Below are 27168 nucleotides of genomic sequence, written 5' to 3'. Positions count from 1 at the left end.
TCATGCAAAAGTGTTGTTTTTTATTTTCTTTCTCGGGCCAGCTGCAGCTTCCAACCAAGAAAACCTCAAAGCATTAGGGAAGGAGCAGGTGTGGGGCTGGGGTCAGGGACAACCCCCTAAGCTCCAGGGCCCGGGGTCTAACCTGAGAGGTCGGGGCTGCAGGAGGCTGGGGGAAGCTCCCAGAGCTTGGGGGAAGAGGAGCTTGCCCCCCGTAGAGACAGCAAGTCTCAGCGGCTACATGTGCTTTAGAGCTTGGCTGGGGGACAAAAGTGGGAGAGACAGAAACCGGCTTCATGAATCAGCTGGTCAGGAGATGGGGGGCCAGATGCTGACCCCAAACCCCCGGCAGCACCCCTAGCAAATAGGTCTGTATCAAAGATTCTGTACAGCTGGTTTTGGGGGTGAGGGGCACCTATGGGGGCTTAAATAAATGGGCAGGGAGCAAGGGATGTAGCGAGAGCAGAGGGTGACTGTCTGGCCAGCAGCCTGGGCCTCTGGTGCCCCCGCATGCTGACCCCCGCTGCCACCTGCCCACTGTGGCCTGCGGGACTCCCCAGGGGGGAAAGGAGGGAAGCTCTCCACCAAGTCTCGGCCCCACCTCTCTCTAAGCAGATGGGACAGGAAGATGGGCACTGAGGGGCTTAGCGCAGGTCCTCCTCATCGCCCTGGATGGTCTTCTTGATGCGCAGCAGCATGGTGGTGAGCCACTGGTCCAGCCGGGAGATGGAGTCATATTCCTTCACCTGAGGGCACACCAGGTGATGGGCTGGCCATGCTCCTCCCTGTTCCCAACCCTGCAGCCCAAGGGCACTTGTCCCAAGGTTTTCAAGATCTGTCCGTCACCCCGGTCTCTGAGAAGGAGCAGAGGGAGGGCTCGAGGCCCCGACTCAGCCAGGGAAGCTCCCTCTTGTCTGTCTTGACTACGCTAGGCACAACATTTCCCTTGGGGGAGAAAGATTGTAGCTTTAAAAAAAAAAAGGTCCAGCATCCTCATTGAATGGGTGGGAAACTGAGGCCTCAAGATACGGAAAAGGCCACTCCTGAGTGCCATGGGGCATGGGGGAGAGAAGCCACGGCCTGCTGGGCATCCCCTCCCTGAGCTCCTGGGTGAGTTGCCACCCACTGTCTGGGGCAAGAGGAACCGGATGGCATTTCCTCACTGTCCTCAGCTAGGGGCTTCCGTTCCCGAGGGGCACCTAGGGAGAAATGCTTGACATGTGCCATTAGTGGAACGAATCAGGACCTGAGCCGGACGCCACTGAGCCCAGGAACGCTGGGAACAGAGAAAGGGAAGGGAGAGAGAGCCACGTGGGCGGCTCCACCAGGCAGAGGGAAGCTGGCGCCTCTCCCGTGTCCTCAGCTCCACTCTCCTTCTCACCCTTTCCCTCCCAGTCTGTGCCTCCTGGGTGCCCAAGGCGGCCACTGTGAGTCTCACACACTCAGCTGGGGGACTCAAGGAACCCTGGTCTTCAGGGGCAGACAGATATGGCTCTGAACACCAGCTCTGCCCCTGAGGTGCCAAGGCCACCATCTATAAAATGGGGAAAACACTCCCTGCACCTCTTGGGGCTACTTGTGAGGTTTCTGGGCCGACTGGAGAAAGAAATTCACAGTGGGCTAGGGGCCAGATAAAAATGGGTGAATATCAGGGGAGAGCATGTCTGAGAAGGGTGGCTTTCCTAGGGGACCCATCCCCGTGAAGGGGCCTGACCCCCATGCGGGCCACTCACCGACTCGGTGTAGCTGTCCACATTCTGCTCCTCGTGGGCCTCTAGCAACTTCTGCAAGCAAATGGCAGAGAGGGGTCTGGGGCCCAGGCTGACCTGAGGTCGGCCTGGATTAGATGAAAGCACACACTATCTGTATGCCAGGCCTGGGGCTGGGGTTTCCTGAGGACTCTCAGAGGGTTAGTCCGTGTGGGTTAAACTGGGGACAGGTAGGGGTGTGTTGCAATCCTGCTGCCCTACTCATCAGAAATGGCTAGCTCTCAGGGCAACCTTACCAACATAGAACATCACACAGAATGTGTGTGCGCGTGTGGATATGTGGTGTGTCTGTGGTGTGTGTGTGTGTGTGGTGTGTTTGGTGAGTGTATGGTGTGTTTGGTGTGTGTGGCGTGTGTCGTGTGTGGGGTATGTCGTGTGTGGTGTAGTGTGTGTGCAATGTGTGTGGGGTGTGTGGTGTGTCGTGTGTGGAGAGCGTGTGATGTGTGTGGTGTATGTAGTGATTGTGTGAGGTGTGTGTTGTGTGTGGTGTGTGTGTAGCATGTGGTGTGTGTGGTGTGGTGTGTGTAGTGTTCGGTGTAGTGTATGTAGTGTTTGGTGTATGTGGTGTGTGTAGTGTGTGGTGTGGTGTGTGTGGTGCGGTGTGTGTGTTCGGTGTGTGGGATGTGTTTCATCTGCATGTGGTGTGTGTGTGTGTGTGTGTGTTCACCCAGCCATCCCAAGCTCCAGCACTCCCCAAGTTGTACTTTATCTGGAAAATGGAGACTCAAATGGCCAAAGAAAAGAAAACAAAACAAAGACACCCTCTGAGAACCACTGGACAAGTCTTGATGAGTGTCCCACCCGGAGCCCCGGCCACCCCCATCTGGGGTTCGGGAAGCGGGAGGCCGGAGCACCCAGCACTTACTTTCATCAACTTGCATTCCCGGGAATCAGAGAAAGCTGGGAACAGCTCCTCATACTTCTGGACAGCCAGCTGGGCAGCAGGGAAGGGGGAGGATGAGTTAGTAACAAGAGGGCCCTCAATAGGCCGGGCGCGGTGGCTCAAGCCCGTAATCCCAGCACTTTGGGAGGCCGAGACGGGTGGATCACGAGGTCAGGAGATCAAGACCATCCTGGCTAACACGGTGAAACCCCGTCTCTACTAAAAAATTACAAAAAACTAGCCGGGTGAGTTGGCGGGCGCCTGTAGTCCCAGCTACTGGGAGGCTGAGGCAGGAGAATGGCGTGAACCCGGGAGGCGGAGCTTGCAGTGAGCTGAGATCCGGCTACTGCACTCCAGCCTGGGCGACAGAGCGAGACTCCGTCTCAAAAAAAAAAAAAAGAGGGCCCTCAGAGCTGCTGGCCTGGCAGCCGAGGGGACTTGGGGATGTCTGGTAATACTGAGTCAGCTCTTTGCGCCCCTCCCCTAGCCTCAGGTGTCACCTGGCTCTGTGTGTCAGTACCTTCCCGGAGCTGAGCTCAGCACCAGCCTGGCTGGCAGAGACGGCTGCAGGGAGGGGTGGGTGGAGGGGGAAGGCTCCTCAGACAGGTACCCACTGCCTCCTCCCACCTGGCTCAGCCGGAGCAGGGGACAAATGAGCACATCCTCCATGGCAGGCCTGGGGCTGGTGCTTCTTGAGGACCCTGAGAGGGTCAAATAACGGTGAGCCCCTTTTTGAAAGTGAGGGAACAGATCCAGAGGGGGCCGTGACCTGCCCAGGGCACGGTGAGACATGGGGTGGGAATGTGAACCTGGTCTGACAAAGCCCAAGCTTTTGCCCACCACCAGTGCCCACAGCAGAGCAGGGCTCTATGGGGTGTGTGTGGGGGGGGTGTGTGGGGCCATCACCCCAGGCCGTGAGGCAGGGGGTTGGGCAGCCAGGGACACCAGGAAATCCTGGACTCCGTGCTTCTGCCAGTTAATGGCAGGAAAACTCCAGCCAAGCAAAATCTAGCACCAACCCTCCAGCTCCTTCCCTCCGGCCACGTCCCCTCCCACTGCCCTCTCTGGCCCCTCTTTTGCCAAGCGCCCCGAAAATAAGTGGGCATGTGAGCTACAGCTAAAGTCGTGACAGCGGGAGTCACAAAGATCTGGAACGCTGGGGCTACAGGTCGCTAGCCATGTGGCCTCAAAGGACTCTCGTCCCAGCCTCACCACCTTCACTTGTAAGACGAGGTGACAATGGTGCTGACTTTAATGGGATGCAGTGAGGATTCAAAACGTGCACCCACGAAGAAAAGAGCACTAAGTGAGGCAGGAGCTGGACCTGCAAAAGCCTCCAGGGCTGGGCGGGCAGGTGACTCCAGCACAGAAACACAGCTGTGAGAATCACATTTCTCATCCAAAGGCTGCCTGGCGGGGGACAGACGTGAGGGAGGAGCACGTCCATCTTGGGGGGGCAACAGGACCTGGCCTGGAGCGGTGGTCCAGTGGGCATGGGGTGCGCTACCTTGGCGTTGAGCATGTCGATGCAGAAGTGGCAGAGGGCTGCTTTGAAGAAGTAGTCTTTGGCACTGTACTTGAGGAGGGGGCTGTCCATGGCATTGGTCCCCACCTGTAGCCATGGGGAAGTGGCACTGTGAGCTCAGGGCAAGCAGCCAGAGGGCCAGAGCCACTGCCAGGCACTGAGGGGCCAGCTGGGGGCTGGGTCCATGTCCCAGGGTGAGGCCGTTAACCCAGGACCCCAGTGGCAGGGAGCCAGGGACTGGCTTGGGGAGATCAGCAGCCGGTGTGTGAGTGACCAAGACCAGAGTGTGATGGTGGCTGGGTGGAGGTGGAGGCTGTAGCCAGGTGTTCAAGGGCTCCCAAGAGCCTGAGACAGTGGGGAGGCGGCGGCCTGGCTGTCAGGACCAACGGGAGGCCGGCATGGCAGTGGGCAGAGGGGCGGCAGGAACATGAGAGGCGGCGGCGCCCACCCTTCTCTCCCCAGGGACCAGCTGCCTGCCTTTTTCTTGGCCATCACCCAGGGCTCCGTGCACGCTGGGGGGACCCCATGTGACACCCCCTCCCTCCCACTGTGGATGAGGACCATCGTGCCATGGGGTGGGGTGCCCACAGCCACCCTGGGCCTCTTGGCAGTTCTTCCCGTTGCCTCCCTCTGGGTTCTTTAGCCAGCCTCGCTCTGGGCCCCTCCAGGAAGCTCTGCGAGGGGTGTGGGAGGGCACAGCCAGGGAGACGGTGCTGACACGGCATGGAGTCGTAGGTGGAGAATGTTCAGCCAGACTGAAGATGGGGTGGGGGGTGACATGGCAAGGGCTGTGCAGGAAGAGGCAGAGGCGAGCCGGGGGAGGGGTGGTTCCAGAACAAGGTGCCGGGGCTTAGGAGGAGGCACAGGCCCTGGGAGGGGGCAGGGTGGGGGCCACCAACCCCACCTGTCCCCACCTGCTCGTAGATGTCAATGGCCTTCTGATATTGCTCCAACAGTGCGGCGTAGCCAGCCACCTTCAGCAGACACTTGTTGGCTGAGCTGTGTGGGAAGGAGGAGTGAGGGGAAGTGGTGGCGGTCCCCGAGGGGCTGGGGCAGGCAGGAAGGGGGCTACCTGTTGGACTCCTCGCCTTTGTAGTAGTCTGCGGACTGCTCGTAGTGGGCGATGGCCTGGGGAGACATGGGGGATGGGTTTCAAGGGAGGGCAGGGGAGGGAGAGGAGGTCTCCATGAAGCTTCCACACCCTTCGCCCTGCCCACCTGGGACACAGCCAGACCCCGTTCTCCAAGCTCTGCCAGCACCCCATGCCCCCTTCTCGGCACTCAGACACCAGAGGACTCCCCTGGTGGGAAGAGAGAGCAGCGCTGGTCTTGGCTGCCAGCCCAGGCAGGGCCCTGCTGCCACTCACCTTCTCGATGTCTACCAACTCCGTCTCATAGATCTCAGCAATGGAGATGTGGTGCTTGGCCGCAATCGTGAATCGGCCCTGGAGGGGACACGGGAAGGGACTGCCTGTGACTCATGACCTGCGTGCCCTGTCCTGCACCCCTGCTGACCCATGACCCTTCAAGTTCCCACCCCTCAGCCAGGCCTGTGAGGAGGTATGAAGAAAACACTGAGAGGAGGGGGAACACATGGGTGAGAAGGGAGAGCCCCAGCACTAGAGGCCTGGCTGTGCGTGCTGGGCTGAGCTGGTGACCTTGGACAAGCCACTCCAGAGCCTCAGCCTAATTCCATCCTGTCCATGAGGGCACAGATGGTGTGACACCAGAGAGGATGTGAGCACGAGCACTTGGCCAAGGCCCTGGCCCTTAGGAAGCCTCTGATAGGAGCCAGAGAGGCGGAAGGACCAGCCCAGAGTCACTTGGCAAAAGGATTTGGAGAAACCAGGATGGGAGGGAGGGCTTGAGACCCCTGCCCAAGAGTACTAGCTCTGCCCCCAGGCCAACACCTACCTGTCAGCCTCTCCCATGCACACCCAGAGCTCCCCAGGGAGGCCTCAGGTTCCGAGGGGCCTCGCACCTTCCATCCGCCTCTACCCAGTGTCCAGGCGCTTGCCTGACTGCTCTGCACCAGGGGCTGGTCCAACGCCACCCCCTTGCTGACGGCAGTAGGAAAGGGCAAGGTCCTGGGCTCAGCCAGACCTTGTTTTGGGTCTCAGCGACTCCTCCTTGTAGCCGCGTGTCCCTGGGCAAGTCACGTCACTCGTCTGAGCCCCTCTCCTCCACTATGGAATGGGGATGACAATAATGCCAACCTCACAGGGCTGTGGATTAAACCACCCTGCAGTGTCTGGCCTAATAAATGGCAGCTGCTATTATTGTTCTAATCACAGTCACCCCTGCAGCATTGCCCTGAACACAAGGGGTAGGGCTCGTGCCCCTGCCTGGGGTTGGAGAGCTGAGACAGGGCAAGCAGAGAGGCAAAAAGGAGCTGGCCAGGCGTGGTGGCTCATGCCTGTAATCCCAGCACTTTGGGAGGCCAAGGCGGGTGGATCACTTGAGGTCAGGAGTCCAAGACCAGCCTGGCCAACATGGTGAAACTGCATCTCTACTGAAAATACAAAAATTAGCCAGGCGTGGTAGCACATGCCTGTAATCCCAGCTACTCGAGAGGCTGAGGCACGAGAATCGCTTGAACCTGAGAGACAGAGGTTGCAGTGAGTGGAGATCACGCCACTGAACTCCAGCCTGGATGAGAGGGACAGACTGTGCCTCAAAAAAAAAATAATAATAAAAATAAATAAATAAATAAATAAATAAAGAGAGAGAGAGAAAGCGCTGACAGGAGCCCTGGCCTGGGTGGAACCCTTCACTCTGGCTCCGGTTGGCAGCTGCCCACCTGGTCTGCATCTGTCATTGGCAAAGCCCCCTGGGACAGGACAGGTGGTGAGCCTCCTGTGGGCTCTGCCTATCCCTGTGGCCTGCTACAAGATGCTTATCAAATAATACGACACTTGTGGGAAGGCTGGGCAAGGGAAAGTGCCGGACACACTCTCTCCGGTAACCCAATTTCTTTTTTTGAGACAGGGTCTTGTTTTGTCACCTACGCTGGAGTGCAATGGTGTGATCACAGTTCACTGCAGCCTCAACTTCCTGGGCTCAAGTGATTTTCCTGCCTCAACCTCCCAAGAACTAGGACCCCAGGTGCATGCCACTACACCAGGCTAATTTTTTGTAGAGAAGAGGTCTTGCTATGTTGCCCAGGCTGGTCTCGAACTCCTGTGCCCAAAAGATCCTCCCACCTCAGCCTCCCAACATGCCAGGATTACAGTCATGAGCCACCGTACACAGCTCAATAACCTAAATTCTATGAATGAAAACCATGACTGCCTGTGGAGTGAGGGGGCCGTCAGGCTGGTGAGGAGCTGGGTGAAGACCCAGCCAGCCCAGGCCAGCTCAGGTAGTCTAATCCCCCCAGCTCCCACTTCCCCCTCCGCAACTGGTTTGGCCACAGAGTAAGAACAGTGCTGGGAGTGCTGAAGGAGGGGACACAAGGCCGGGGCAATGCAGTGGGACCCGAGGGGCATCAGGACAAGCAAGCAGCCCTTACCATGTCTGTGTAGATCTCGATTGCTCGCATCAAACAGTTAATGGCCTCTGGAGAGAAAGGGAGGTGGGAGGAGACATGAGAAAGTGAAGTCGTTTCAGCAGAAGCCGAGGAGAGGAGGCAGACACAGGCGCGCCTGGCTGCCTGCAGAGAGATCAATAGGCACTCAGAGCTGCCAGGGCTGCCACACACTCTCAAGGGGCTGGGAAGGAGACGGAATCCCTGAGCCCCAGGAAACGTGTTGAGAGGGCTGACTCTGTAGACTGTGACTTGCTGGGCACATGCTTCAGGGGGAGTCCTACTCCCCTCAGGCTGCCAGGATGCTACCAGCTTCCCATAACCCCAGGGACAGGGCACAGCAGTGCTCAGCCAGGCCGATGGCCAGACTCCCACGGGTGTTTTAAGACAGACCTGCCAAGGCCCTGTTCTTGAAGGACTGAGCTGCTGGCAAAGGGGAAGGGGGCATGGGAGGCAGCCAAGCCCAGCATCTTAAGTGGTCTTGGAGGCAGCAGCGGTGCCATCTTCTGCCTGGGCTCTGCCACCATCTCTGCAGGACCGTGAGCAGCTTCTGTCCCTGCACCAGGAGGACCTGGACCTCTGGCACGAGGAGGCTGGATGTCATGAACACTGAGCCCTTGGTGTGCTCTCCACTGCCCCCTTTTCCTCATATCTCAGCAGTTGGGAGCCCTCTGCTATCAGACCCTCTAATCTGGCCCTGCCACCCACCAGCTCCTCAAAGGTTTTGCCAAAAAACCTGAACACACCAGGATGGCACTGAGGAAGAACTGGGCTACCTTTGTTGTACTATCTCTTGCAAGATTTTAAATTTGGGAAAGGCTTTTTTTTGACAAGTTATTTGGAGGAGAGAGAAACGCATGAGTGGGAGGCATTTTCTAGCAGATAGAAATGAGCTCTCAGGGGGTATTTTTTAAGAACACCATTTTAGCGCATCTCAGGAGGACAGGGGTATTGTGGGGAGGGAAGCCTGGGCTGGGGTGAGGGAAAGGCAGGGAGCCTGGACAGGTCATAGGGCATGGGCTCTGAGCTGCAGCCTGGGCATCTGAAAGTTCCTGGTCACTGTGGGGGTCTCCATGGTCACCCATGCCATGTTCGCCTGGGATGAGGGTGCTACCAAGAAGCGCCGGGGCTGGGCAGCTCTCAAGGGGCTCGAGGTCTGGATGGGACTCCAAACCCCCTCCATGGGGAGGCATCTGAACAGAGGCTCTTAGTCTCAGGCCTGTGGCCAGGCTTTCAGGGATTCCAACCCCTCCTTCTGACATGTGAACAGTGGGATCCATAAGCACTCCTCTGGGGACTGGGGTCTGTAGGTTTTGTCCAATTCGGAAAGACCTCTGGGGATCCAAAAGGGACTGACAGAAGGTACAGCACTCAGTCCAGGTTCCGGAGCTAACAGACAGAGACTGTAGCAGCAGAAAGAGAGAAAGGTGGCAAAAAGGGAGCAGAGGAGGAGGACGGGGAGAGAACACAAGCTAAACCCGGCAGTTTGAAGACACACACATCCTGTAATCGGTGGGCCCAGAAGCAATGGCTGAGCCAGGCCATGCTGTGGAGGAGGGGAGCAGCAGCTGGAGTGAAGTGAGCGGTCCACCTTGTCCCGCCCCACCTGGCTGCAGTCTCCACCTGGTGGCCCTGGGCTGCTCACTGGTTCACTCTTCTGGCCAGGACACCAACCTGGCACCCTGCAGGCTGAGGCAGCAAAGGCTGCTGCTCTGCAGTGAGCAGTGAGATCTATAGCTGCCACCTGGGCCTGCTGGCACTGGCTTTGGAGCGCCCGCTGTTAGCATGGCACAGCCCTTGCAGTGGCAGCAGGGAGACAGCTTACCCCCCGGGCAGCAACATGGACTCACGGGGTTAAGTCTCCTCCATGCCTGGAAAGCGGCGGACCACCAGCAGACACCTGGGCCAGCTGGCTCCTGGACGAGCTTCTGACACACTCATGACTGCTACTCTTATCTCTGGTCACCAGGCCTTGTGCACTCGGACAGGAGGAGCAACACCCAGTTCTGTGGCCCGGCCCCTCCTGCACCCACCCACAGAGGGCTGGAAAGGGGCTCGAAGCAATAAAGCCCAAGTTGGGGAGCTATGGCCCTGGCCACTGCCCATCCCCGCAGTCATTCCTACTAGCGATGCCCAGCTTGACTTCTGCCTCTCTGAAGCCCTTCCTGGTTACACTTGGCCATCTCCTCCTTAGTAAAATGGGGGCAAATCACAGAATGCACAAAGAAATCAAATGGCTTAAAAGATGCCAAGCATCTGGTATACAGTAGGAACTTCGTAAATGGCAGCTAGAGAGGAAATGGGGGACAAGCAGGGGCTGCGCCGCGTCCCTGCCCCAGGTATACACACTGCCCCCAGCCCCAGCTATCAGTCAGGCCCGGGAATAGGCCTCGCTGGCCCCAGTCTGCCCTGAGCAGCAGCGGTGGTTGGGTAACTGAGGAACCAATAACACAAATGAGCATCACCCTTCCCCACCCAGAGCCACCAAGGTGGCAGCAGGCCACCCTCTGTAGAGGGAGAGGAATTCAGGAGGCCAGCCGGGCCTTAGGCACACTCCAGCTGCCACTTGGGGGCAGGTCCTTCTGGAGAGAGTCCTGGAGGAAGTGCTGACCCAAGACAGAGGACTTCTAGGCTGCCGAGGAGACCAGTGATGACGAGGGCCCCAGGGAGCCGGCCACCTGCTCCGGGAAGCCAGGCAAGGTTCCAAATTGGGCCTCCAGAGCTGTTTCACAAGGCACCCAGCCAAGGGCAGAGGCTGTGGGAAGCCCAGGGCAGGCAGGGGCCCCTGGACTGATGAAAGCCAAGGGTGTCCTGACTGGAAGTTTATCACACACCAGGTGCTGCGCTGGGCATGACTCCATCATCTCACAGCAGTCTCTGCTTTAACAGATGAGGAAACAGAGGCCCAAGAGACTGACTTGCCCAGGATCACAGGGGAGGCAGGGTCCTCCCAGACCACCCACCACCTGCACTGCTGAGCCACACACAGCTGCTACATGACATTCTCTGTGAGGTGGTTTTTTTTTTTTTTTGAGACAGGATCTCATTATGTTGTCCAGACTGGTCTTGAACTCCTGGGCTCAAGTGATCCTCCTGCCTCAGCCTCCCAAAGCACTGAAACTACAGGCATGAGCCACTGCACATGGCCTTCTGTAAGGCCTGACTAGCCTCAGACACACAGTAGCCGCTGCCCTTGATGCCAGTGTGCCCCTTGCCCCACTGGGAGCCATGGCTGGGGTGCACATCTTTAGGCTGTAGCTCTGACACTGCGCTAACACCCCTCCCTGCTCAGCACCACCTCCCCAGGGCTCTGGACATGGCACCTGCTCTCAGCTCTACTCAGGTGAGGCTCTCCTCTCAGAACTGCCCCCTTTCTTCCCCGAAAGATCTCCCCTAGCCAAATTCTCCCCCTCCTAGCCTCAGCTCTGCGCAAGTCGGCCTCTGTGCCGTGGATGTGGCATCATCTTTATACTTTCCTACCAGTCGGAGTCCTCAGCCACCTTCTGAGCTTCCTAAGGCAAGGGAAGGGCCACATCCAGACTCCAGGCCCACACCCTGCAGAGTCTAGCTGGAGAGCTAGAAAAGCTCAGATCAAACACAGGGGAGGGACCCCACCATATCCCACTGCCAGGTAGGGCCTGTCTGCAGGAAGTGAAGAGTCTGCTGAAAGAGCAAATGGCACTCACTGTTCTGCAGCCTGGCGCTCAGTGCTGCCCCAGAGAGTCCTTTTAATCACTCCAGATGAGGCAGCAGCTGAACATCACAGATGCTAAGACAGCGCCTCTAGGCCAACCAGTTTCCCAGGGAGCAGAAGGAAAGGCTTGGCGGGGCAGCTTAATGGAAGGCATGGAGATTTCCTGGGGTAAGTCAAGCTTAAAACCAACTCAGGGTCTCCCTGGGTCATCACTGCATCACCCACGCAGCCCGCTGTGGCCCCGTGCTACCAGCCAGGCAAGCTCCACGGCCCACCCAGTCACAAGGCTGCTCCTCTGCCACTTGCCAGGCCTGAGCCCCACCATGTGACCACTGAGGCCAATGTGTGAGATGCTCGGCTGGTGAGGAGCAACTGGTTAGTCTAAGGACAGAGAAGTGCTACCGGTCAACACACAAATTCATCCTCGTCTGGGAACTAATGTCTCAGATCATGACAAAGGGGTATGCCAGCAGTTCCCAAATACGGTGTGTGAACCAGTGCTCACTGATCCATGGAGGAAGCGCCCTGCACTGCTGCAAATCTGTCTTCTCTTGGGAAGAACAGACCTTTATTCCAAGATTATTTAGCTGCTTTTTACTTTTTAAAGATTTATATATTTTCCATTCCCCTGAGACGACAGTGACAGTAGATGGTCATTTTTAAAAACTGCCTGTGCTTTCTAATTAGCAACCTGTACCTGGCACCAAGATTTTAAAAAATAAATTAAAATTCCCGCCCCATACAAACACTGGGCTGGGCTTTCTCTTCAGGAGGCACCCAGGGGGACAAAAACTGTTTTCTCACCATGAGTCAGCCCCAAACTGGGCTTCTGTCCCTAACACGCTCTCAGTTTAAGTAATTTGTTCTCTGGCAACTATATCTCAGGCTCTGTTCTAATTCCTCCCCAGGATGTAGGGAAGCCAGGTTGGGCTAATTTCCGCTCCTTTTTCGGCAGCAACTCCTACCTGGCTGGTCTCAGAAATCCCCCCACCCTGCTCCCTTCTGCATGTTAATTCTGACAACAGAACAGATTTTCCTCTCTCCCCGGCAGGCGGTGGGTCTGCAATGGAACTCCCACTCCCAAATGCTCCGGGCTTGGGAAGGGGTGATCAGCTGCACCGACAGGGTAGATAGGGGGCGGAGACTTGAGCAGGGTGCGAATGCCAACCAGAAGGAAGGGAGCCAGTTCTGAAGTCAAAGCTCACTCTACCTCAGGCGCGTCCCTGCCAGCCTATCACATGTCGGCCACTGGAAAAACCAGAGCCTCCAGGAAACCTGAGGACTCGATGCAGGGTGCTAGGACAGCGCTTTGGGCCAGGCAGGCAGCCCCTGTGGCCCACAGAGGTCCTCACCTTGGGGGTCAGCTTTCTTGAATGCGTTGCCGGCGTCCACAAAGCAGGTGGCTGCGTCGTGCTTGCTCTGGAGCTGCAGGTGCAGCTGCGCGGCCTGGCAGAATGCGTTTCCAGCAGCTGGAACAGAAGAGAAGGGTGGTCCCGGCCTCAGTGGGGCTCCACACTTTATGAAGCCACAGAGGCACTGCCCTGGGAGGTGGATTGGGCTCTCGAAAATGTGGAAAGAGTTCCCAAGATAGGACGAGGGTGACCTGAGCAAGCCCAGACTGAGGCCTAGACCTCAGGTCTGCTGGCTCCTGCACTGAGGCTCCTGGTGGTGCGCCTGACAGTCTCTAAGGGTGGCAGGAAGCTGCCTCAGGGGAAGCCCCTGAGCCCCAGGTATATGGAAAGAGAGCCAGGGTAAGCCCAGGTAAAATGCCATGTCCCTAATCCCAGCTATGCTGGTATTTCCAGGGCCACCACTTCTAAAGATCCAAGGAGAAGGCAGACAGAGCTGAGTTGGAAAGGATATAAAACAGAGTGAGGTGGCCTCCTGCACCTCCCAGCCTGGGCAGTCCTCCCTAGGGGAGCCTCAAAGCACAGGGCCCAGAACCACCACTAGAAGGCAAAGTGCAGGTTGAATCATGGGGTGGCTTGGGAGGGGTATTTTGGGAAGCAAGGAGCAACTGAGATTAAACCACATAACACCTTCCCATCTACTCCCCTTTCCAAGTCCTGTTTCTTTCTCCACAGCTCCCCAAAGCTCTTCCTGATTCTCCCAACTCCTCTGCCTCTGTTCACATTCTGTTCCCTTCACTGCAGATCCCCATGGACAAGGCACCTGTGTGAACTGTGAGGCTCATGGAGTTGGGGTCGGATAACACAGAGCCGGCTCCCTCCAGGAGCTGCACGTCCAGAGAGGGAAACAGAATGTGGACACCAAGAATGAGTACATGCAGACCAATGCCCATGGGGGAGGGCAGAAGAGACCTCGCCTGAAGCCTCGTCTGTCCTGTGCTCATCTGCACACAGTCAGCTTCTGTGGGTCCCAAGCCATTCTGCCCACACATCTCCTAACTGACGTTTGGGAGGCAGCAGTGTCTCTCCTCCTCCTCGTGGAGCTGACCACCTCCAGCTCAGTTCTGAGGCTTCTCCCCTTCATTCTCCTCCAGCTGAATCTGAGTCAGAGTTTCTGAGCTGGAAGAGGACCAGAAGGCCTGGCCCCATCCTCTTAAGTTTGAGCAGCAGAAGAGACAAAGCCTTCCAGATTTTCACTATATGATTTCATTATTATTTTCAAGAGTTCCAAATTTGAGTATAAAATTATGGCCAGGCATGGTGTCTCATGCCTGTAATCCCAGCACTTTGGGAGGCCGAGGTGGGCGAATCACGAGATCAGGAGATGGAGACCATCCTGGCCAACATGGTGAAACCCTGTCTCTACTAAAGATACGAAAATTAGCTGGGCGTAGTGGCACGTGCCTGTATTCCCAGCTAGTCAGGAGGCTGAGGCAGGAGAATCGCTTGAACCAGGGAGGCAGAGGTTGCAATGAGCCGAGATCGCGCCACTGCACTCCAGCCTGGCGACAGAGCAAGACTGTCTTTAAAAAAAAAAAAAAAAAAAAAAAAAAAATTCAAGAAAAGGGGATAATACCAGGGGGAAAATGGCCTAGAGCTTTTCTTTGAAGAGTTGGGGGGCAGAGGTAACAAATTTTAGGGGAAAAGCAACACCTATGTAATTAAAAAAATAAACTTGTTTTCTCTAGAGGAATTTTCTTAGTTTGGGAGCATAAAAATACACAGAACATTTGGCTTTATTCACAACGTATTTTATGAAAACTCAGGAATAACTCTGAATTTTTGGGAAACCAACAACATTCTCAAAATGATGATAATCAATTTTATTGTGCACTTCTGCGCCCTGCCTCCATGGTCCTACCACTAGGTCCCCTCTCCTCCAGAGTCAGGAAGTTCCTCCCTGTGTTCAAACACTGGTCTCTTGCTGTATTTCCTTAATTCGATCTTGGTGACATGAAAGATGTATTATGAAATGGGCTTCAAAAGGGCTCAATGCACTGGCTTGTTGGATTTCTTGGGCCTGCAGGGAGCCCCAAACAGATCTCCAGCCTCCCTGAGCCCAAAGGGCTCCTCCCCACCCCTCTCCTCCATGAAGCTCTCCTGCCTCACTGGGGCAGGTTAAACACTCAGGCTCTGCAGTCACAGCCTTGGTTTCTGAATCTTGGTTCTGTCATTTACTAGTTCTGGCACCCCGGGCAAGAGACTAAGCCAAGCCTCAGTTTCCAAATCTGTAAAACAGGGATATTTACAGACTGACCCTTAGGGCTGCTGTGCTAATGCCATTAAATGATGAGCACTTAGTATTCTACAAACAGTAGCCATGATTCATGTTATTGGAATCACCTGAACATCCCCCCACCCCCCCACCACCCCAGCCTAGAATTCAGACACTGATGGAAGCACTAAGGAAGTTACCAGGAAACCCGAAGTTCTGAATTTAAGGAGGACTCTAAGAGCTCATCAATCCACATGGGTTTATCCAGGTCTAATAATCTATTTATTCCCATCCTCTCTGTCCTTTCACCAAGGCCCCATGACCCAGAGTATAAAGTAACCCAGCAGGCACAAAACAATTAGCAGGCCAGTGGCTTTCCGATGCCGGAGATGGCATAAAAAGAGAAGGGGCCCTCAAGGCCAACCTCTGGGGCAGGCCTGTGTGAGTGGAAGCTGAGGGAGGAGGAGAGCACCTCGGAGGAGCTCTAGCGGAGATGACATACCACTCCAGTTTTTGGCCATTTTGAACATGTTTGCTGCTCTGGCGTAGATTTCGCATGCTTCCTCTATTTTGGATGAGCCTCTGGGGAAAAAGGAAAGAAAAAAAGGAGACAATCTAGTCTGCTATCCAGGAGAAAGCAAGCATTCTGCTCCAGTGCCGGTACAGACATGCCCCTACCCCTCATCCTTCACCTGTGAAGCCAGCTGCCCGCAGGCCTCCTGAGGCTGTGGCCCCCGCCCCTGCATACAATGGCACACTCAATTCAGGAGGACTGGGGTGCTCGCTGGGGTTGTGGGGCGAAGAGTTCCTGACTCCACCATGACCAGGGTCTGACAGCCTCTTCTACTTCCTGCCTGGGATACTGGGGCCCACTGGGTCCCAGGCGCGCTACAAATCCCCTTTCCCCAGGAGACTGCAAAGCATTCTGGGGGATTAGCCCAGTTTAAGACATCGTGTTGCTTTCGCAGAGGGAGCCTTAATTCTGTGCCTTGCAACCCTGGAGTGTGTCATTACCAGTTCAGGACTGGGCATATATATCACACAGCCATACAAAGAGACGGGAAGCACTATTTTAAAATGTAGATATAAAATGTTCCCATTTGTGTTTAAAAAAAAGAGGGTGGGCTGAGTGCAGTGGCTCATGGCTCCTGTAATCCCAACACTTTGGGAGGCCAAGGTGGGCGGATTGCTTGAGCTCACAAGTTCGAGACCAGCCTGGGCAACACGGCAAAACCCCATCTCTACAAAAAATACAAAAATTAGCAGGGTGTGATGGCGCATGCCTGTAGTCCCAGCTACTAGAGAGGCTGATGTGGGAGGATTGCTTAAGCCCAGGAGGCGGAGGTTGCAGTGAGCCAAGATCAAGATCACACCACTGCACTCCTGCCTGGACAACGACAGGGCCAGAACTTATCTAACAAAAAAAAAAAAAAAAAAAAAAAGTGAGAAGAATAGAAACATACATGTTTATATAAACATAGGATATTTCTGGGCAAATACACAAAAACCTAGTAACAGCATTTTTCTCTCAGGTGGAGCCTGGAGAAGGAGGGCCAGGTGTGGGAGGCTAACTTATTTACTGGGCATCCCGCGTTTGTACTACCTGAATTTTTTTTTTAATTGTTTGCACATCTTTTCAAGAAAATACACATACACACACACACACATAAACACACACACGTGTATATATATGTATATATGTGTGTATATATCTATACATAGAAATACACACACACACATATTTTTAAGTATTAGGATTTATATTCGGCCCTGTGGTCCAGCAATGAATTACATTTCCAGCAATTTATCCTAAAAAACGAGTAAGTTACAGGGATGTTCAGCAGAGCATTATTTAAAACAGCAAAACCCCCCAAAAACTTAATGTCCAACAGTAGAGATACACTGGGAGATAGACAGGAATTTAAAAACATAAAGGGCACCCTGTTTGGGCAGCTTCACTCTGGCTTCTCGACCTCCACATGTACAAAATGAGCCTCCTCCTGACATGGGGGACCTCATTAGTACCTCAAACCCGTAAGTCCCACTGAATCCTTCTGCCGTTAATAATACAACCAAGATGAGCCCGCGAGGTCTGTAGTCTCTGTAACTGCTCAAACTCCCATCATCCACATAATCAGTAGAATAAAATCCACACACTCAGGAGTCCCACCAAATGGATTTCAGGGTCTCTCTTCACTGACAGAACTAGTATTGAGTTTATTTTTAAGGAAGAGAAAAGGGAGGGGTGGGTATTTTCCCATTTAAATCGTCCTCACCATCTCATCCCACACCCTGTGTCAACTGGCCCAGTGCTGTACCTGGAAACTTGTCCATACCAACCCAGCTGTGGAGGGGCCCAAAGGTAATTCTGGGAGCTGGGATGTGGGCATTCCTTCCCTCTGCACTGTGGATTCAGTGTGGCCAACCTGCCCATCCCTTTGAACCACATGAAGTGCTCATTTTATCAAACCAGAGTCCCACAGCCACACTCACTGGGATTCACTCAGCAGGTCTGGATGGGGCCTGCAATTGAGATTTTTAACCATTGGGGTTTGGGGGGCCCAGGTAATTCAGCTGATCATGTGAGTTTGGGAAAGAAAAACTGACTGAGACTGACTATCTGGAAAGCAGCCACCAGCAATCAGGGGCCAGGCCTGGCAATGTCAGCAGGCAAATAAATGCCCCCAGGGCGGGTGGGCTGGTTGGGCCAGGGATCCTGGTCTCCTGAATCCACATCACACCAGGTAAATAATCTATTTATTCCTATCCTCTCTGTCATCTTGTCAGATGAAAGCCTACTTCCTGCCTTCTGGGGCTGTGCTGATGCTGTCCTCCACCTTCTGCTGTCCCCGGGAAGTGGCCCTCAACAATGTGTTCTTCCCGCACTTGCCCTGCTGCACCCCATCTTCCCTCACCCACCTCACCTCAGCCGGCCCAACACACCTCGGGCCTTGTGTGGAGTGACTTCTTTTTTCTTTTTCTTTTGGAGACGGAGTCTTGCACTTGTCGCCCAGGCTGCAGTACAGTGGCACGATCTCAGCTCACTGCAACCTCCGCCTCCCAGGTTCAAGCAATTCTCCTGCCTCAGCCTCCCGAGTAGCTGGGATTACAGATCTGTGCCATCACACCCCACTAATTTTTGTATTATTAGTAGAGACGGGGTTTCACCATGTTGGCCAGGTTGGTCTCGAACTCCTGACCTCAAGCGATCCACTCGCCTTGGCCTCCCAAAGTGCTGGGATTACAGGCTTGAGCAACCATGCCCAGCCTGGAATGACTTCTTTAGAACCCATTCCTGGCCTTGGAGAGGTAAGAAACTTTCAAAACCTTCTCTGGCTGAGAATCCTGAAGGGTCCTTTGGGGCCTGGCTGCAAAAAACCCTCAGAAGGACCTTCTCTGGAATGTTCTCTTAAAGGGACATTTTCACAGACCTTAATCACAGGTCTGCCCACCCCACAGATTCCCCAGCTCAGCCTTCCCTTCCTTTTGAGTGTGACTAAGTCCTATCCAGCTCCATGCACTCTCTGAAAAAGCTCAGTCCCTGGATGAGCAGAAATGACCCACGTCACTGAGTGGCCCACAGCAGGCAATCAACAACGAGCGGAGTCAGCCCCAGACGGGTTTATTTCAGATCAGAGGGACAGAGCAGACACAGGACAGACACAAAGTCTACCAGCTGCCAGGGCTGAAACTCTATGATCGCCTGCCTCCTTCTTCCCCTGCACCCCGTGGTTTTGCCCATTACCACGGCCAGGGGATGACAGGAGATCTCTGGAGTCCCATCATCTTCTTTTAGAAATGGGAGTGAAGTCCCCAAAGGGGGAAAGTGACATGCCTAGGTTCCAGTGGAAGATCCTGAAGAAGCCATTCACATACTCATTTATTCACCTGGGGAACAGGTATCCCAGCATTTATTATGTGCCAGGAGATAACAGCAGTACATGAAAGGAAAAGTTAGCTGGGCCTCCTCTCCTGAGGGCCTGGGCGGCAGCGCATGTGACAGCTGACTGTCCCTCCCCCACTGACCTCCCCCAAGCTGCCTCTGCTTCACTCCTCCCATCCCACGGCTCTGAGCCACTCTGGGAATAGAGGGAACTGGTTTGGGCTGCCTGATGCAGGGCTGTCTATAATTACCCGCTCAGCTTTGCTCTCTCCCCCTCCAAGGCGGAGGAAGGAGTCTCAGGTCTCCCAAACACAGCCACCAACCTCAGCGACTGCCATATGGAAGGCTAGGCGCTGCCAGGAATGCACAGACACCCGGTGGGACCTGGGCCAGGGGGTACTGCAGGGCAGAGTCTCAGCCCCCTCCTTCCTTCCTCCATCCACCAGGCACTTCCTGGCTGCCAGAAATACACCATGCCCTGACCCACCACCTGCAGCTCCCGAAGGACCTCATGAGGTAGGGTGGACAAAGTCAGGCCCCCATTTTGGGTCCTGGACTCACTCTCTCTCTCTTGCCTCTCTGGAAGCCACAGGCACAGGCCTATGGCTTCCACCTCAGACTTAAGGCCCACTGCCCCAAGTCTCCGGTCAGCACCCTCAGTGGGGAAGGTGCCCTAGGGCCTGTCACATGCCTGTGAGCCCACCACCTGCACGGCTCTCGAGACCACGTGCCTTAATCACAGCTGGCGCATGGCGCTCCCTGGCTCCCGGGCACTCCCCCGGAAGGAGCCCACAGCTCTTCACAAGAGCCCTTTGGGTGCTGCCCTTGCTTTAAAGGGGAAGCTGGGGCTCAGAGAGGGTGGAGGGCTTGCCCAAGCTTACCCTGCCAGGAAGCAGCAGGGCTGTGAAAGAGCACTGGGGCCCTGGGGATCCAGTGCTGCCCTTGCCTCTCACTCAGTAATCAGGAAGGCTTCCCTCCCCATGCCCAAGAGTCCTCGGAAAAATGAGGAGGGAGGACAAGGTCCCTGCCTGCCCCCGCCCCTCCTCTAGATTAAACAAGCCAAGGAACCTGTACCGCCGAGGCTTCCCTCATCTCACAAGCAGAGGCTGCTCTCTGCTGGAGCTGCGTGGAGCATCCTCTAGGCAAAAGAGGCTGAATTAAGTCAGGCCCCTACTGAGCCTGCCAGTAACAAGACAACAGGCAGAAGGAACGTCAGAAAAAGTTAAGGCTGCCTGTGGTGCAGGGTCCACCCTGGCACAGGGAGCTGGGGGCCACCAGCCCTGCTAGTCCATTGACTGCACCGGAGCTGGGAGCTGCTAGAGGTTCAGCATCCTGAAGGCACTGCCACCAGTATCACCTGGAAGTGCAAAACCACCAGCTGCCTCCCGCCACTCTGCAGTGGGCCCCGCCTGACCAAGCAGGGTATGAGTTCCTGCGGGGCAGGGCCTGGGCCCAGCTTCGCTTTCCCATCTCTCCACAGTGCTGGCACAGGCCCCGGTTAACAACGGTGAAAGGATAAAGTGTCACAGGCTAACTGCCCAGCTCTGAAATCGCCACAGGACCCTCTTGTGACATGACTGTCTGGGCAAGGACAAGGGGTAGAAAGAGAATGACTTTGGGGTGGCGAGACCTGGGCTGAAGTTCATTTCAGGTACTTTGCTAAGTGTCCAACCAGGGGCTAGTTATCCCTAAGGCTTTTTTTTTTTTTTTTTTTTTTTAAATAAGAGATGGGGTCTCCCTGTGTTGCCCAGGCTGGTCTCGAACCCCTGGGCTCAAGCAATCTTCCTGCCTCTGCCTCCCAAAGTGCTGAGATTCCATTCTTTATCTATAAAATGGCAGTGTGGCTGGCCACAGTGGCTCACATCTATAACCCCAGAGTTTTGGGAGGCTGAAGGAGGAGGGTTGCTTGATCTCAAGAGTGTGACACCAGCCTGGGCAACACAGTGAGACCCCAACTCTACTAAAAACTAGCCAGGCATGGTGGCATATGCCTACAGTCCCAGCTACTTGGGAGGCTGAGGTGAGAGGATCACTTGAGCCCAGGAGTTGAACCCAGGAGGTGGAGACTGCAATGAGCTACAATCATGCCATTGCCCTCCAGCGTGGGCAACAGAGCAAGACCCTGTCTCTCAAAAATGAAAAATGAAATAAAACGGAGACAATGAATCTGGCCTGGGAGGAGTCTTTGTGAGGATTAGAGATGACACACATTCAATACTTGGCACAGGGAGCAGAATGGAAGAGGTGCTCAAATGGTTGCCATTACACAAAGGAAGAGAAATACGCTCAAAGGGGTGCCTGCCACCCAGCAATAGGAATTCTAGAGAGTTGCTTGTGGTGGTAAAAATAAAATAAAATAAATGCTGACAGTAGTCAAACAGGCCTGGCCTCAGTGCCAGATCATCGCGTGCCACCCTGCGTTTCCTCATGTGTAACTAGGGATAAGACTCCACACCTTGCAGTGCTGCTGAAGCATGAGCAATCTTGCAGGCAGCACCCCACGGCGTGCCCAGCAGAGAGCCCGTCACACCATGGGCGCTCAGTAAACAAGAGCATCCCTCTCATCAGGCCCCGCTGAGGACCGATTCCAGGCACACTTCCCTACTTCAGAATCGCAGCATGGGCTTCATCTCCACCCCAGATTCGCTAAGTGCTGCTCCTCCTTTGGCTTCCAGAGTCCTGGCTTCCCACCACCCTCCGCCTTACTGCACAATGCTCAAAATACATACAGGCCCACGGCCCTTCAAGATGGTAAGCTCAGAGCCAGGACCTCACCTGCCACACAGCACACAGCCTGGCAGGTGCTCTGTTTCTTATTTTCTTATACGGATGCCCCCCTGCGCCCCAATGGGATTACATTTCACCACAGACTAAGGGCGAATGTGCTTCCTTTTCCTTAAAAGGTGTTCTCAAAGACCCTTGTCTTTCAGTAGCTCCATCCCAAAAAGGAGACAGAAATGTTTGTACGGCCAGGCAGCAAAGTTCCATCCATCAGGAAAGCCAGGAATTCTCAGATTCCCCAGAAACCTTGTGTGCTCTCAGGAAAGACTCCACTCTGAGACTGGACAAGAGATGCCAAGTTTTCAGTTGTGGATCTTGGCAGCTGGCAGGGCACTGTGATTCACCAGGGTGCCCACTGGAAATGGTGCCGGGGTATCTGCACACTCTGCAGAGGAAGGTGGTCTGGAGGGAAATCTGGAAGCTCATGCCCACACCAGTCTCAGCCAAGATCCCATGCAGGCCCTATACAGACAAGCTGGCCCTCCCATGGTCCCGCAGTTACTGCCTACAGGTAGTTCAAACAGGAAATGATTTGTCAAGATCCGATCTTGGGAATGCACTGTTTGTATACAGAACACCCTGCCACCTATTTCTCCAGCACTTCTAGCTCAACTTCCAATGACAATACCTACTAATAAAGATGACAGTGAGCCCTTAATAAACATTACCAGAGCCAGGCACCGTGCTCCCACCACTTCCCACGCATCGTCTCATTTATCTTTAGAACCACGCGAGGAAACAGTTGACTAGGATTTTCATTTCACAGATGAAGAAACTCCCTCTACACGTTTTTATCCAAGAGGAAGGAAGTTTTTATTTTGGCTGTTTTGGCGGCAGGGGAGGTGGCCAGGAGACATCAGGGATGAGGAAAAGCCCCAGGGAACAGAGCTGCCATTCAGAAACCGCACGATCCCCAAAGGGCACAGCAGGCACTCTGGATTTACCAGGAGACATGCAGCAGGGAGGAGGAACTAGTGCGCCTGGACTCAGCCGTCCCCTTCTGCTGCTTGCTCACTGTGCTGTAGTTAGAAGTCTCCGTCTTTTTGCTTCCAGAGCAGAAGTTTGAGCTGCACCCCCATCATCAAGGGGAGGAACAGGGATGGCTTTGAGCTTCTCCTAACTGGCTGGTGCTGTCGCCCTCAGTGGCTGCTGGTGCATCAAAGCCCCCTAGCGTCTGGCAGCCCAGAAATAATGAAGAACAAGGGCGGCGTCTGAGCACCAAAGCGGGCGACAGCACAGACGCCCACCGCCTTGCGTCCCAGGTGAAGGCTCTCTGACTTGCCCTTTGATAGGAGCAGAGGACCCTCAATGTGGGACGCTGTCATTGCTGGGACTCCCAAAGTGGGAGGGAGAGGCACCAAGGACAAGCTGAAGCGCAACACTCCCTTCTCCAGTCCCGGCAGCTACCAAGGACCTGAATAAAGGTGGGTTATGAAATGCTGAACACAAGCAAACCCAGATCAGAGAGGAGGAGGTGCCTGAGTGATTCCCACCCGTCAAACAGGTCCTCCCAAGCTGGCCTCTGACTGTGCTCCCAGCTCCCAGGCATGCAAGCTCTGGTCAGGCCAGCCTCCCATCCTCCCTGCCCTCTGCCCTCTGCCCTCACCTCACTCACACCCCCACAGCACCAGGTCAGCTCCTCTGGGAGCTGGAAGGAACTGAGATGAACACACTGGCTCTTTTTTTCAAATACTTGGAGAAAACGGCCATGGGACCACAGTTAAGAGGGTGGTGGCTTTCCAACACACCTAGTTTGCCAACAGCCTTCCTAAATGTAGTGCCCAGAGATGGTCATGAACCTTGAGGAGAAACTACCGAGGTAGCACAGCAAAGGGGCTAAGTGAGAAGGCTCTGGAATCACACAGAACCGGGTTTGAATGCCACCTCTCCCACTTACCATGTGGCTGGGCAAGTCAGTCAACTTCTCTAAGCCCCCAAGTTTCTCTACCTCCACGGGGATTTTGTGAGGACTAAATCCATACCATCTATCAGCAGGTTTAGCCTGGCCCAGGCCTGGGTCCGAATCAGAGTGAGCACTTAATAACCTGCATCTGCTAGTATTACCGGCACTGCAACAGCCTCCTGCTGTCACTCTCCCCCACACCAGCTGCTGCAGTCCTTTCTAGAAGGCAAACAGCAGCTCTCCAGGATGGGCCTCCCTTAGCCTCCTCGGGGCTCTTCAGTGCCTCCTCCAGGCCCAGCCCTTGCTCACCAGGCCTTCCTAGTCTGGCCTCACCTGCCGCTTCCACCTTTATGGTCTAACGTGGAACTCCCTGTGTTCCATCTTCCTAAGGCATACTCCATCATAACCCCTGCCTGGAGTGCTGCTCCCTGCCAGAGAGCATCCAGAACTCCTGTTCATCCCCCTGGGGTTGGGGCCTCTCCCCCAGGAAGCCATTTCTGATCCGTCTGGATCTCAGTTCCCTGTCTTTCCAGGCAGAACTTCCCCTCATGCTAGATCTCTGTTGCACCATCCCTGCTGCCTAGAGCACCCTCCCCGGCCCCACTCCCCAGCAAGTCCTGGGGTTCCTTGGGACCTAGCTCACTCCTCACCATGAGCCTCCCCCTGGTTCACGCTGCTTCCTCTGAGCTCAGACAGTCACAGGAATGATATAATCGAGCCCTTCCTTACAGTAGATAATTCCACTTTACTAGCGTTTGCTGTGCATCCTGCCTTCCCAACCAGGTAGCAAGTGCCTTGGGGCTGACTTAGCTGCTCCCTCCAAGCACACAGTCCAACAGCCCACTAATCCCTGGGCCAAAGGGACCAGACACCCAGAGCCACCTAGGAAAACTATCACCAAAAATCCAGCTCGTGGCCCCACCCCCAAACACAGCACCTGAACTTCTCCCCTTGTGAAGAAAAAGAAAACACACACACACCCTCTGTCTCCTCGCAGCCTCTAAAATAAAATATTTTTCACCTAATCAATACAGTCCATCAGCCCCAGATGTTTCTCCACACCAGGCAATTCACCATCATGTTCTTCAAGTTCTTTTGCTAAACATTATCCAACCTCAAACAAGGGGCGTGGCCCAGAGCCCTTTTCCTGTTCCTTCCTCTCTTGGAAAGATCCCTCCCCTTTGTGTCTTACCAGCCTCTGCCAGGCTCCTACCCCAGTCTCTTCCCATCCCCAGGCCCTCCTCCCAAACCCCCTTCTCCAGCCTTCTGCAGACACTCCCAGTCCCACCAACTTCCCCAGGCTCTGCTTCTGAGGGGCCACCACAGACCGTTCTCTCTACAAGTCCACTCGTCCTTTCCCAGTCCTCCCCTCAGTTTCCACAGCCTCCCCATGACCTTTTCGGGTCCCCCCATCAGCACAGATCCCACCCCCCCACACACCACCACCCCCTGCCAAACTCCCTTTACTTCCTCTGCCCAGAGCCTCATGCTTCTCTCAACCCTACTAAGTCTTCGTGGATCCCTTTACTGCTCCCTTTCAGCCCCTCTTAGCACACTCATGTTTCTGTCTCTCCCTCTCCTGACCCCTCCCAGACCTCTCCTCTCGGGCGCCCACCTTGAACCCCATCAGCTCTCTGCACACTCCAAACCTGTTTCCTTCTGGGAAGTCACACTAACAACAGCTAACACTCTCAGAGATGTAACTCCACGCCAGGCTCAATTCTAACACTCACAGCAAATGGGAGGCAGGTTAGATTTGTGATCTCCTTTAACAGGGAGACTAAACCATTTACCCAAAGTCATGAAGTAAGTGGCAGAGCCACATTTCAAACCTGGGCTCTTAACACTTCTAAGCCACTAAAATTATCACAGGATGGTGGTGGCAGCTTTTAGGAGCTACCGTGAGTTTTATGCCATGTCATATGCGTTAGTTCTGTCTCCCAAGCCTTTTCCCATCCCTCTTCTCAGCATGTTCCTGTCATCCCCATTACTCGAAGATCACACAGCAGGAATTTGCTCCCCAGTTTTGATTCTCTCAGTCCCCGTCTCTCCCTGTTATCCCTCCATCTCCTTGGCCAAGCCACCACCACGCGTTCCCCCACCCAGGAGTCTCCAGCCTCAACCCAGGCCTCCTCAGGTTTTTTCCTTTTTTTTTTTTTTTTTGAAACGGAGTCCCACTCAGTTGCCAGGCTGTAGTGCAGTACAGAGGCGCGATCTCGGCTCACTGCAACCTCCACCTCCTGGGTTCAAGTGATTTCCTGCCCCAGCCTCCCGAGTAGCTGGGATTACAGGCACCCACCACCAGGCCCAGCTAATTTTTGTATTTTTAGTAGAGACGGGGTTTCACCATGTTGGTCAGGCTGGTCTCGAACTCCCGGCCTCAGGTGATCTACTCACCTCGGCCTCCCAAAGGGCTGAGACCGCCACAGTCTTGACTCCATCATCCCGGTTCCTCCGCTCAGCTGTCCTTAAAACTAGTCACTGCTAACCAGGGCCGTACTCACCCCAGGCAACCCCCCACACTTCAAACGCGGCTCACCGCTCCTAGGATCATCTAAGCCCTGAGCCCCTCCGCCCGGTGTCAGCCCCCTTCAGCCTTCACCCTCACTGCCCAGGGCCCACGCAAATCCACTGCCCCGGGGGATGAAAAGGTCAGTCCCTCGGGCAGGCGTCCTCAGCCCCAGGCCCCATCACTGCCGCCTGAGAGCCTTCACATTCCCCTAGAGCTCTGAAAAGCCTCCGGACCTGGCTTATCTCCCGGACTCCCTCCCTCCCCCCAAGCCGGTCCCCTCCAAGGCTTCAGGACGTATTCCCTCGGTTCAGGTTCTCCCCCTCCCGCTGGCCTGTCTTCGGCCTGGGTCCCCTTCCTCGCCTCAAGATAGCGTCGCCTCTGTCCGTGTGTCCTCAGCCCAAATCCCTTCCGCCATGTCAGACCGTCTCTCCTCAAACCGTGTTGCCCCGGCCCAGGCTCTTGGCCCTCAGCCTGTGTCGCCTCTGCCGCTTCAGGCCATGTCACCTCATTCCAGGTTCCTCTCCGTCCCCTCGGCCCGAGCTCTGCGTGCCCTGACCCGCCACCTCCGACCGTGACTCCTTCGTCCTCTCAACCTAGGTCCCGGCCGACCCCTCAGCCCGGTTCTCACCCAAAGAGGCCAGAGAAGAAGGACTGCGAGTTCTTCACTTTGCGCTCCGCCTCGGCCAACAGCGCCATCGCCTCCGCTTCTTTCCCGGAATTGTCCATGGCGGCCACAAAAGGACTCAGCAAAGCGCCCGACACCGGCCCTGGGAAGACTCAGTCGCGGCCGGGCCGCGGAACACAGATCGGGAGAAGTCGCCCGGCTGCGTTGACGTCGCACCGGCGCGCGGCGCCTGCGGCCCGGTATCACGTGACTCGCGTTGGCCAACCAGAGGCCTCGTAGCGCGGCGCCCGCTCCGCCGGCCACGCCCCCACCAGCCGCCGCACGCCGCCCGTGACTCGGGACCCCCCAATCGGCGTCCCGAGACCTCAACGCATGCGCACACACAGGACAACGACGCCCCACTTTCTCCTCAGCGCTCTGTACCTCACCTCCCACGTGACCCTGCGG

At 55.4% G+C, this 27168-nt stretch overlaps 1 protein-coding gene across 1 annotated transcript; it reads right to left on the bottom strand.

The window, feature by feature from the left end:
- NAPA (NSF attachment protein alpha) lies at positions 1 to 27168 on the bottom strand. The gene is made up of 11 exons (XM_007997363.3): positions 26725 to 27168; positions 15520 to 15599; positions 12746 to 12862; positions 7685 to 7731; positions 5541 to 5618; positions 5247 to 5302; positions 5089 to 5173; positions 4157 to 4261; positions 2632 to 2700; positions 1731 to 1781; positions 1 to 743 (listed from the first exon to the last, which is right to left on the bottom strand). Exons 1-11 carry the CDS (start codon positions 26820 to 26822, stop codon positions 642 to 644), a joined length of 888 nt encoding a protein of 295 aa, XP_007995554.1. The 5' UTR covers positions 26823 to 27168; the 3' UTR covers positions 1 to 641.

This window comes from Chlorocebus sabaeus, chromosome 6 (genome assembly GCF_047675955.1).
Source record: "Chlorocebus sabaeus isolate Y175 chromosome 6, mChlSab1.0.hap1, whole genome shotgun sequence".
Classification (NCBI taxonomy): Eukaryota; Metazoa; Chordata; class Mammalia; order Primates; family Cercopithecidae; genus Chlorocebus; species Chlorocebus sabaeus.
Note: the sequence above shows the minus strand (reverse complement) of the source record. Positions and strands in the feature narration are given on the sequence as shown.

What these genes read in the sequence shown, in the direction of transcription:
- NAPA (XM_007997363.3), bottom strand. Translation starts at nt 26,822, where the DNA reads ATGGACAATTCCGGGAAAGAAGCGGAGGCGATGGCGCTGTTGGCCGAG. An exon ending in AAAGGCGAGGAGTCCAACAG is followed by an intron (nt 5,174 to 5,246) that starts GTAGCCCCCTTC and finishes CTTCCCACACAG; the next exon opens with CTCAGCCAACAAGTGTCTGC. An exon ending in TGGACAGCTACACCGAGTCG is followed by an intron (nt 744 to 1,730) that starts GTGAGTGGCCCG and finishes GTGTGCCCTCAG; the next exon opens with GTGAAGGAATATGACTCCAT.